Raw genomic sequence first — 12347 nt, 5'->3', positions numbered from 1 at the left:
TGAGATGCTGTGCATGTACATTCTCCGCATCAGTTTTTCAGTCAGTTTTCCAGATAATTTCAGCGTGTTTTAATCACTGAAAGATATGCAAAGCTAACACGTGTTCCTCAAGTGTTAAGCTCTTTGTCTTTGATTCCCTGTCAAAAGCCCTGATTAATTACCAAATTAATGCTGTTACTTATAATTCAGATCGAGCTGTCAGCATTTCTGCCTCAGGACTGTCTGCAAGACATCACTCAGGACTGTACTCAGGTCAGTAAGCAGGTCAGGTCTCATGTCTGTACTCAGGAATGTTCTAAAGACTGTTCTGAGGTCAGTACTCAGATCAGGTCTCAGGCCTGCTCTCAGGTCTATTCTCAGGGCTGTACTCAGGTCAGTAGTCTGATCAGGCGTCAGGTCTGCTCTCAGGTCAGTGCTGTAGGGATGCTCACAGTCGCTCTCCTGTCCTGGCGGCTGGTAGAAGGACAGTCCCAGGGAGATAAGGGCTGCAAACTCCAGGATGATGAGGGTGACGTCCTGCAGGGCCTCCCACACCAGCTGCAGGAAGGTTTTTGGCTTCTTTGGAGGAATGAAGTTCTTCCCGTAGGTTTCTATCCTTTTGGCTGCATCAGTAACAACTCCAGGCAGGCCTGAAAAAGAAAAAAAAAACTGTATTAATCTCTGTATTAATGAGCATGAAGTTAAAACACACACCCACAGATATGTCCTCAGCTGAACTTATCTCCAGTGTTTATGAACTTTCAAATTGAATTAATCCGTACCCGTTTCTGAAAACAACACCAGCTGGCCACACCGGAATATAGGCTTGATTCAGAAAAGGACTGTATGATGCATTAACTGCAACTCGTCTTTTCACCTTTGTCACCAAGCCCCTGCGCAGACCAACACTGAAGCAGCTGTGTTGTATTTATATATATATATATATATACACATATGTACATGTGCGTATATGTGTTTGAGTGTGTGTGTCTACACCAAAGAGTAATTAAGTAAATGTTGCAGGAATGTTGTGTTGTATTCCATTCCCTTGACTTTCGGGAGGTAAGAGAATTTTGCAGCTTTTCTGCAGGCTTTAATCAGAGAGCTACTGTAAGGACCAGCACACGCAAGAGCTGGTGAGGTCAGAGAAAGCAGCAGCTCTGGTGCCCGGAAGTCGTCTGACCAGTTACTGACATGCCCATACCTCAGGGCCAGCAGCCACAGGGAAGCAGGACTCTCTGAGGGATGAGGTCAGCTTGGATGACACGCCTCATCGTTTGCTTTATGACTCAGTGCTGTCCTGTGCAGGACGAGCCACACAGCCATAACTCCAGCCACCTTTTCCAAACCATGCTCTCATCTGAATGATAAATATGCGACGTTTCAGTAACTGGATATCTCAGCAAACTCATACACACACACACACACACACACACACACACACACACGCACACACACACGCACACACACACGCACACACACACACACACACACACTCACACACACACACACACACTCACAGACAAACACACACTACATTACTACATCACCCATTACTGATTTTTACTCAAACAAAACCTAACTTACTCAAACTGCCTCTGAGTACTCAGTACTCAGAAATACAGCAGCAATGTCCCAAACTGCTACCTACCTGCTGCTGCATAGCATATACAGCCCAGGTGCATTCTGGGTATAGTTATCCTCTCAGTGCAGGTGGATGTAGGGGATGGAGGTGGGAGCAGGTGAACGCCAGTGGTGGGCAGGTGCAGGCAGATACAGGTGAGGGCAGGTGAATACAGGAGGATATAGAAGGAAGGTAAGTGCAGATAGGGGCGGGTAAGTATGGGTGAGTACAGGTAAGTGCAGGTGAGTGTCAGTGGGTGTGGGTGGGTAAAGGCAGATACAGGTACAGGTGTGGGAACTCTGGATCACCCCATGATCCTGCCTCCACAGACACCTCACTCAGGCACATAGTCTCCTAGCAGATGAGAGTTTAACTGAAGCTGACTGAAGGTGAGAGAGTTTAACTGAAGCTGACTGTAGGTGAGAGAGTTTAACTGAAGCTGACTGTAGGTGGGAGAGTTTAACTGAAGCTGACTGAAGGTGAGAGAGTTTAACTGAAGCTGACTGTAGGTGAGAGAGTTTAACTGAAGCTGACTGTAGGTGAGAGAGTTTAACTGAAGCTGACTGTAGGTGAGAGAGTTTAACTGAAGCTGACTGAAGGTGAGAGAGTTTAACTGAAGCTGTAGGTGAGGTTGTCCATAGCATGAACTGGCAGGGAAGCAAGAAGGAGAGAGAGAGAGAGAGAGACAGAGAGTATGTGTGTGTGTGTGTGTGTGTGTGAACTTTTTTCACATCTTTTACTTGTGAGCCTCAATTACACACATTTGAAAAGATGCATAATAACATAAAAACGTGCATATATATTTGTTCAGCTATTGTTTGTCATTGTTCAGCTCTCCAATCAGAAATCCAGAGCAGCAGAAACATCCCTGTGTTGAGCCATGCTTCCCAGGCTAAGCACCTGCAGGTGGGTCTCCCTTCCAGACAGATGTACCTTCAGTGGCTAACAGGTCTATAAGGTGAGGATGCTACCTGGCTGCGAATGACCGCTTTGCAGGAAGTAATCTCTTTCAGCGTGAGGTACTGTTTAATTACCGCTCCACCCCTGCAGGCAAATGCAGCGATTCGGCTGGCCCGCAAAGAGAGGATCTCTGAACGTCGTCACAGCAGACTCTCAGCTGTGACAGAGAGATTAAACAGTGTGTGGCATCAGTATGGACAGGGAGGGACTGCTGGGTACCAGCACCACTGTGGGCTAAAATGGCCTGGTTCCAAACACAGGGCTGGAAATAAACTCTTTAAACGCTCCTTTAGTTCCAGCTCAAAGAGGAAGCTTTCTGTACATTTAGCCACAGAACACTAAACCTCTAAATATAACCCTAAACCTCACAACATGCATAACCATAGCCGTACTCCAAATGCAGCCCTGAACCACTCAAAATGCAGTACACTATAGCTTCAAAGCATTTAATAATAGCTATTTTTAAAAGAATGCACATGCACATATATCATTCCTACTTCAGTGCCAAAAGAAATGAAATTGAATCTATGCTACTGCCCTCCCACACAATATCCTCGCATGTAGACCCGGCTTAGTCATGACCTTCTCGGCAGAGTGATCTAAGATCTAATTATGACCAACCGCACATTTACGATGTGATGACTGATTTGCTGATTTGTTCTCATAAACACCTGTAACATGGTGGGCAAAAATTTTCCAGGATTTCTTTTCAGAGAGCTTGACAGCTGCGACAGGTGGATTTGAAAAGACGTGCAGGTTTGAGCAGCGAGGGTTCTGTTCGGCGTCAGGACCTGAACAATGAGAAACGGGGGGACCCGTCTGAAAACGGGCCTTTGGGGAGCGAGGCGGAGGATCAGACACCCGCTCTCAGGCCCCGAGAGGAGCCGTTACATATACATGTGGGAGTGAGAACAGTGTGTACATTTCCACTGCACCTGCTGCAGGCAAAGCAACCAATCACAAACAGCCAGGCACCCAAAATGGGACAGGACATCATAAGGCCCCTGAATCCACACAGCCAATCATCAGGCACCTGAATCCACACAGCCAATCATCAGGCACCTGCATCAAGACAGCCAACCATCAGGCATCCGAATCATCACAGGCAATCATGAGGCACCGAAACTGAGATAGCCAATCATCAGAAATCTGAATCGAGACAGCCAATCATAAGGTAGCCTCAGGAGAAAGTGGTGATTGACATGTATATTTTTAAGCCTCACTCTCAAACAGCAGAAATTAGGAGAGGTGAGAAACAGGCCTGTGGGGGTTTGCAGAGGTCAAAGACATTAGCAGTGATAGCGATCCCTTTTTTTAATTCTCACTTCCACAAACAGCTGCGAGAGGGGCATGAAAATAAAGACTAAAAAGAGACAGAGAGAGGGAGAGATAGGGAGGGAGAGAGGGAGGGAAAGAGAGAGAGAGAGGGAGAGAGGGAGAGAAAGGGGGAGAGAGAGAGGGAGGGAGAGAGAGAGAGAGAGAGAGAGGGAGAGAGAGGGAGAGAGAGGGAGAGAGAGGGAGAGAGGGAGAGAGAGGGAGGGAGAGGGAGGGAGAGGGAGAGAGAGGGAGGGAGAGGGAGGGAGGGAGAGAGAGAGAGAGGGAGAGAGAGAGAGAGAGAGAGAGAGAGGGAGAGAGAGAGAGAGAGAGGGAGAGACAGAGAGAGGGGGAGAGATGGGACCTGGAGAGCATGCTGCAGTCTGAGCTCAAACACGCTCTGCCAACCTCATCAGTCACAGAGATCCCCCGAGGATTACAGCCACAGCGCTGAATACCTGCATCCACCTGGATGCAAAACCAGGACAGCCGGAGTAATAACAAGGTCTCATGCACAGGGGGAGAGGCAGAGGGGCTTTACACACGTCCCCACATGAGCCTCAGAGCCGCTGGCTGTGCAGGGGTACGGCTGGACCCCCATCACAACACAGGGGAGTGTTCATCAAAGAGCGACTGTTAGCTTTGTGTCATAGTTTGGAAATGTTGCGGGCTTTAACACTTGTCTCTCTTCATGGCAACCAAATATAGATCTCCATGGAAACGGGACGCATCACAGCACTTGTGAGCGGTCAGCAGATCCTGCAGCGGCTGATGCTGGAATGTTCCGGCATATTCAGGGAGACGGGAGACGCTGCTGATGTGTGGTGGCGTAGGAAGCGAACGCCGCACAGTAAAACTAGCGGCTGGGCTGGCGGTAATCAGAGCGGTCACAAAGGAGGGCGGCGGGGAGGGGAGTGCTGTGAAATTTGGCACTCTCCTTGCTGCACAGACAGTCGGAGAGCTCTCTGACCGGTGACCGGCACGCACAGAGCCATCTGATTAAACGATGACATCACTGCAGAGCCCCCCACAACCTGAGCAATCTGATTAAACGATGACATCACTGCAGAACCCCCACGCATGGCTCGATCACATGAAACAATGACATCACTGTAGAACTGTCTCTGCCACTAAAATGTCAAAGGGGCGGAAGTGTCATCAAGACGCTCCACAATGTAACAAAAAGTGGTTTCCATGGAAACAGGACAGGGAATATTGATTCCGTTCCGCTGCGTGGATGGCGTGCGCGATCGCGCACGGAGCGGGGCTGGCCATCGCTCGTGAGGAGATGAGAGTCGGCTCGCAGGCCAGATCCCTCCCAGCCGTCCGTGCTCACGAAGCCGCTCTGCCACAGAACAACAGGAAATACAGCCTGTAAACGCTCTCTCTGGCAGGACACTCAGAGAACAGCATCAGGCTGCTCTTACACAAACAGACAAACAGACACTGTCCAGCCTGATGGCGAGCAGACCAACTGACACTGTCCCCTCAGGAATTACAGACACTGCGCGGGACAGACAAACAGAGGGCAGGAGGGGAGAGAGCAGGAGAGAGAGCAGGAGGAGAGAGAGCAGGAGGAGAGAGAGCAGGAGGAGAGAGAGCAGGAGGAGAGAGAGCAGGAGGCGGGAGAGCAGGAGGAGAGAGAGCAGGAGGAGAGAGAGCAGGAGGCGGGAGAGCAGGAGGACAGAGAGCAGGAGGAGGGAGAGCAGGAGGAGAGAGAGCAGGAGGAGGGAGAGCAGGAGGAGAGAGAGCAGGAGGAGAGAGAGCAGGAGGAGGGAGAGCAGGAGGAGAGAGAGTAGGAGGAGGCGCAGGGAGAGCAGGAGCAGGGAGAGCAGAAGCTGGGAGAGCTTCCTGTGGAGTGAGCTCTGGGGCCAGAGCCTGCCGTGGGCGTCCCACACACCCGCTCAACTGAACCAGCAGCCCTGCCAATATGCCTGCGTTACCATGGAAACTAATGTCACCGCTCAGCAATACATAGGAAAAAAAGAAATATTTGAATATGTAACAGCATATGCTTCAGATATGATTAATGTAGCTTTGGATATCCCATAGCAGCGGCACCAGAGTGGAGCACACTCACAAACTGTGCCTCCTTTGGCCCCCATGTCCAGCCAAAGCTGCAGTCAGACTGTCACACACGCACACACACACACACATACACACACACACGCACACACACGCGCGCACACATACACACGCACGCACACACACATACACACGCACACACACACGCACACACACACGTACGCGCTGCTCCGACTCACCCCGGTGGTCAGCACTGCTCAGCGGGACACGATCAGAAAAGGCTGTGCTGCGTGAAATTACAGAACTACGAGGAGGAGCAAATTAAAAGCGGCGAAACTGTTTCCCAGAGCTCAGGACTGCATTGTGGCTAAGACTGAAAACGATAAAAATGGCCCGCTGTGGGGACCTTTCCCTCGGACGCCATTAAGGGCCCATCCCTGTAAACTGCAGCGTGAGGTCATAAATCTCCATCTCTTCAGCTCATTCTGCAGCACCGCTGAGGCTGGTTCCTGTCTGCCTGCAGCTGCTGTGGGTGAGCAGTGGAGTTTATGTGTGTTCAGGTGGCCAGAGAGAACACAGGCCACATCACTCTCTGTACAGTATGGTTTCATGTGCAACCACTATTAGTCACACAGGAAACCATAAAATTCTGTTCTTACCGTACTGAGGAAATGATAAAACTTCCTCTATACCAGAGATTTTTTTGATTAATTCTGAAGGGTTGATGTTAACATTAGCGTTAGCGTTGTTGCAGTGCGAATACGAGCACCGTGGGCAAAAGGAGCTGCTGTCAGTGAGGGAGGACAGAGAGAGAGAGACGCAGGCAGCACAGCAGGCCTTACTCACAGCCAACATGTCCCAGCAGGGGTCCTGCTGTTTCACACAGGCACCTCTCAGGACGGCACTGTGACCAGCAGTAACAGAACACGGAGATGGAGGGAGAAGCCCTGATTCAGGGGACTGGGGCTGTGCTAATCCCTCTCACCGGCAGCCCAAACACACGAGAGGTCAGAGCTCATTAACGCTGCTGCCTCGGACCCGCGTTCGGCTGTGTGTCTCAGCTCCGTCATTAACACAGCACCGCTGTTAAAGTTATTAACACATTATCAGTCACAGACTGAACAGTCACACATGCTGACTGTCTATTACTGAGCTCCTCTTCCCTCTCCCCTCATGAGATCCTCTTCTTACAAAATTATTGCTGATTGAATGCATTATTACTTTGCTTAGAAGACACCTTTATCAAGGGTAACATTATCATCTTACTCTGTATTTATGCAGCAGGATATTTACTGAAGTAGCTCAGTCTTTATTAGCTATAACTCAGTTCCCTTCATGTTTTTATTAACCCTTATATTTGGAATGCACATAATTAGCCATAGATTCACCCAAGTGAGAGAATTAAGAATTCCAGACTTTCAAAGCCTTTATTGAACATCTTAAATTCCCCTGTGCAGGTGGCACTGTGCAGCTTTCATGCAAATCTCCTTTATCCAAGTCCAGCAGAAACTACGCTATCAGAGCTCACACAGAAAATGGCCTCAGCTGAACTGAATTCAGAATGAAGTAAATCACACTCTTGTAAGATGCTTCTGCACAGAATAATGCTCTAACTGGGATTAGACCCCATGACCATCTGATGTCACATGCAGCTCCCTGATGTTAATGCCACATTTCTTCTCATACTTTTCTAAAGCTTAAAAAGTGCTTAAAATTTTCTTTATTTTCTTATGATCTCAGTGCACTGTTTCAGCGGCGTGAGTTTGCGTGCTGTGAGGGCCAGGCAGAGAGTCCCTCATGCACACACACACACACACACACACACACGCGCACGCGCACACGCTCACGCTCACGCACACGCACACGCTCACGCACACGCACACGAACACGAACACGCACACTGCGGTGGTGCCGCGCCTCTCTCTGTCCCCGGGGCTGTTAGCTCTGCAGTCTTGCCCCGAACGCTGATCCTCCACGACCGGGACATACAGCAGCCATCTCCCGCTGTCCCGCCTGATTAAGACTGACTGCACGCTAATGAGAGCGTTTACCGCTAATGTGGAGACAGGAAATACTGCTACACTCCCTCCAGAATTCACAACAACCTGTCTGCTGAAGGAGCAACAGACACTGCAGAAATACAGGCCCTCCTCTTCAGTCCATACCAACGCAGCTAGAGGAAATACACACTCTCCTATCCAGAGAAATCCTACACAGCAACTGTCTGACATAGCATTTATACAGCTGGAGATTTACTGAACAGTGCCCCACCAAGGAACTGAACCAGGCCTCTGTAGCTGTATTTCACACCTTAGAACACATGGCAAGAGCAGATTATATTTCACAGATTAGTGACACCACCTTACAGTGCAGCAGTGCCATTGGTCTGATGTGGAGAGCATACTGTCTGTAATAACTAGTTATGCTGGCTCTTTTATTTAGGAGACATGGCATAATGCTATATGCACATACCAACCTGCCCACAGTAAGGACAGACCACACCCACAACCCTCTCTCACCCCCCTACCGCCCTGCCTCGCCCCTGCCCCGCCCCACACTCACCCTCTGTGGGCGAGGTTTTCAGCCTCCTGCAGAGGCCCTCTGTGCTCCCATAATCCTCCTGGATTTTGAGGAGGGCCTCGGTGCCGCGGAGCTCCATGAGAGAGCGCAGCTCCTGCAGGGAGCAGCCGAACTCTCCATCCTGGCCCGCCTGCGCGCTCTGGCTCTTGCTGTAGAAATCGCTGTTGGCCTTCTCCCCCATGGCGGACAGTATTGCTCAGAACTCGGGTCGCAGGTGAATCGGTTTCAGTGATAGTAACAGTGACAAAATCGGTGGCTCTGTTTGCGGTCGGTGAGAATTTGCACGAGGTCAGGGTACGAGAGGGGGAATCCGGTGCACGTGAAGGAAAAAAGAAATAAAGAGATCCATGTTCTACACCTCCCCAAAGCGAGGTCCAGAGCAACGCTCTCCGGGCTGCAGTCCAGCGATGCTCTGAGTGCTGTATCCCATCATGCACCTCTCACACTGCTTCTACATGGTGACGCCCTCCATAACTGCTACAGAGGGAGGGAGAGAAGGAAAGGGGGACAGAGGGAGGGGAAATGAGAGAGAGATGGAGGAACGGAGGGGGAGGGAGAGAGAAAATGAGAGGTGAGTATGTGTGTTACATCTTATCAATAACAGGGTGCAGTCTGTGGCAGGGAGTGGTTGTGCCTGTGAGCTGTGTAGAGCAGTTTTGCTCTGACACAGTGATGCCTCTGGATCTGGAATGTAAGGTGGCAACACCGGAGGATCCTGGAGGATCCTGCATACAGCTGAGAGCAGTGAAACTAGCACTAGCAGCAGTGAGTGGTACTGTAGCCACAGCACTGACTGACATCAGGAGTGGCCATGTCTCTCTTCTCTGAGATCTCGCTCATTCATAGCACTGTGTACAACTGTGTATGTTTCTATGGCCAAAAGTATGTGGACCCCTGACCATCACACCTATATGCGCTTATTGGACATCCCAAAACCATGGACATTAATATGGAATTGCCCCCCCTTTTACAGCTATAACAGCTTCCACTCTCCTGGGAAGGCTTTCCACAAGATATTGGAGTGTGTCTGTGGGAATTTGTGCCCATTCAGCCAAAAGAGCATTCACATGTGCACATGCACACACACAGTCCCTCACTCTGGGGGGAGATGGTGGGGGTTTTCCACTCCCTATCTGTTATGACAGTCATTCAGGAAGGCAGCATCCCTAACAGCACCTTCTTCATAAATGTTTTTCATGCTTCGTGCATGCTTACACTTTTTTAAGAACAGGTTTTATGTTGTATAATTTTTGACAGTTTAAGATTAAGATATCTATGCATGTCATAACGGCAGTGAGGGTGTGGGGGTGGGAGTCACGCAGGATTTTGGTATATTCCCCCAGCACCAGTGCCACCCCCTCCTTCAGTGCCCCCCAGGGTTTGGCCCGACATTTCCAGCAGGTACATAAACAAGTCTAGACAGGGTTTGAAAGGGTCCTGCACACAGGCACTCTGTCAGAATCGATACATCAAGCCGACAGAGTTAGCAACGCGCTCTGCTAACTCTGCAGCCGCAACAAGGGAGCGAGACAGAGAGCGAGGCAGAGAGCGAGGCAGGGAGCGAGGCAGAGAGCGAGGCAGAGAGCGAGGCAGAGAGCGAGGCAGGGAGCGAGGCAGGGAGCGAGGCAGGGAGCGAGGCAGGGAGCGAGGCAGAGAGCGAGGCAGGGAGCGAGGCAGAGAGCGAGGCAGGGAGCGAGGCAGGGAGCGAGGCAGGGAGCGAGGCAGGGAGCGAGGCAGAGAGCGGGGCAGAGAGAGAGGCACAGAGCGAGGCACAGAGCGAGGCACAGAGCGAGGCAGGGAGCGAGGCAGAGAGCGAGGCAGAGAGCGAGACAGAGAGAGAGGCAGGGAGCGAGGCAGGGAGCGAGGCAGAGAGCGAGGCAGAGAGAGAGGCAGGGAGCGGGGCAGAGAGAGAGGCAGGGAGCGGGGCAGAGAGAGAGGCAGAGAGCGAGGCACAGAGCGAGGCAGGGAGCGAGGCAGGGAGCGAGGCAGGGAGCGAGGCAGAGAGCGAGGCAGGGAGCGAGGCAGAGAGCGAGGCAGAGAGCGAGGCAGGCTCCCTCTCCATCACCTCCCATGGGCCTCAGCTTTCAGTGGGATAAAGCTAACCAGTGCAACACACAGAGATGCTCACTCCAGGGAGGTGTTACAGCCTCACCTGAATGAGGAGAGACCTTTCGAAAAGCGGACAGAACTGCACAGAAACTGCACAGGTGGCCTGAGGGAAGCACCTGTATGTATGATGCGTGTATTAAACATGGGTGTGACTCGCTAATGTGTGCAAAATACAGTTTCTCTGGAAAGAATACGATGAGCAACAGATAGATGAGGCATACCTCCATGCAGACTGTAATTGGCTAAGATTCTGCGGATCTCTTTCAAATTAAGGAGGAAACCAATTATAAAACTGATGACTATGAGTAATTGGGTTAGGGTTAGGGTTAGGAGTAATTGTGTAGCTACACCTAGGCCTGCCTCTATTCTCCGAGAGCGCTCACTATACAGTACATCCAAAACAGAAACAGGAAGTTTTAAACTGAGAGTTTGCGGAAAGCTCCTGGTTTCCGACCATGCTCTGTCTGAGCTCCTCCCCCACACAGGTCAGAGGTCACGGGACTGGGGGCATTTCTTCCTTTTCACAGTGACCTACTGGCTGCCGTATTAACGCAGCCCCCAGTCCCCCCCCCGCATTATGAGTGTTCATCTCAGAGCAGCTGTGGCGTTCTGGGAGGGAACTGCAAAGCTTTTCAAACTGATTATTAGGGCCAGATTGGAAGAGCCTGTTATATTTTCAGATCACTCCTGTGACAGGTGCCAGTAATGTGCACAGTGATGGTAATGCACAGTGGTAATGACTGTAAGGACCGTAGTAATGCACTGTAATGTTAAGCAATGGTATTTGCCACAAATAAAACATGCATCCATGTTTTCACCACGAATCCCAAAAAATAAAAAATTCTTCAGTGTTAAGGCAAACTCAATCTAATTTCTTCATGGAAAATTTGCCCATTTGAAAGCAAACTGTCCTCATTCCAATGAGAGAGCAGGCAATGGATGTAATTAAATTAGATCAGAGGAAAAGTTGTCCATACAAAACTAACCGACAAACAAACTAACCCAACCATCCCTCACAGCCAAGCAGAGCCTGATGCCTGTGCAGAGACCACAGAGTTCTGCCACAGCAGTGAACTTTCACAGCTCTGAGCTTCTGTCAGATCTCTGCCCACATTCACACTCTCTCACTCTCTCTCTCTCTGTCACACACACACACTCTCTCTCTCACACACACTCTCTCTCTTTCTCTCTCTCACACACACACATACTCGCGCACGCGCGCACGCACGCACACAGCAGTCAATATTCGTCTGTTTCAGCACAGGGGTATGGCACACTATGAAATCACAGAGGAGCAGATGTAACTGCTGCACATCTTCACCGATACTGGAGAGCTGCTGTACAATTCTTCAAAATACAGACTCATGTGCAGCTCCTGGACGGAGCTGGAATGCATCAGCATCTCAGGCAGGTAAAACAGCAGTACAATGCCTTCCTGAGTGTCTGACGCGTTCTACGTGCTGACAACACAAACCAAAGAGCTCCCTCACAGCTGTGAGCTCTTTCCAAAGCTTTCTCTGTGAACTTTATCTCAGAGCTGAGATTTCTCACAGCTGTGAGCTGTCAGCTCCCTCTGTGAGCTCTCTCTGGACTGTGAGTTTTGTCTCAGCTATCAGTGCCCTCTCAGCTGTGAACTCTCTTTGAGCTGTGAGCCCTCTTTGAGTTCTATCTGAGTTATGAGCTCACTCTGAGCTGTGAGCTTTCCCTGAGCTTTGAGCTCTCTCTGTGAGTTCACTCTGAGTTGTCAGTATTCCCT

The 12347-nt window shown here is 50.4% G+C and overlaps 1 protein-coding gene across 13 annotated transcripts in view; it reads right to left on the bottom strand.

Moving 5' to 3' along the window:
- Window positions 1-12347, bottom strand: part of LOC118780864 (plasma membrane calcium-transporting ATPase 2-like) — a 60625-nt gene that overhangs the window by 32102 nt on the left and 16176 nt on the right. For 6 of the 13 annotated variants that reach the window (XM_036533593.1, XM_036533594.1, XM_036533595.1 and 3 more), the window contains exons 1-2: window positions 8465-8663; window positions 432-629 (exon numbers count right to left, since the gene is read on the bottom strand). In XM_036533593.1, coding sequence (XP_036389486.1) covers window positions 432-629; window positions 8465-8663 — 397 coding nt within the window. Of the gene's footprint in view, window positions 1-431; window positions 630-8464; window positions 8960-12347 lie in introns of those variants that run through there. The other 7 variants (XM_036533589.1, XM_036533590.1, XM_036533600.1 and 4 more) reach the window with 2 other exon arrangements.

This window comes from Megalops cyprinoides, chromosome 7 (genome assembly GCF_013368585.1).
Source record: "Megalops cyprinoides isolate fMegCyp1 chromosome 7, fMegCyp1.pri, whole genome shotgun sequence".
Classification (NCBI taxonomy): Eukaryota; Metazoa; Chordata; class Actinopteri; order Elopiformes; family Megalopidae; genus Megalops; species Megalops cyprinoides.
Note: the sequence above shows the minus strand (reverse complement) of the source record. Positions and strands in the feature narration are given on the sequence as shown.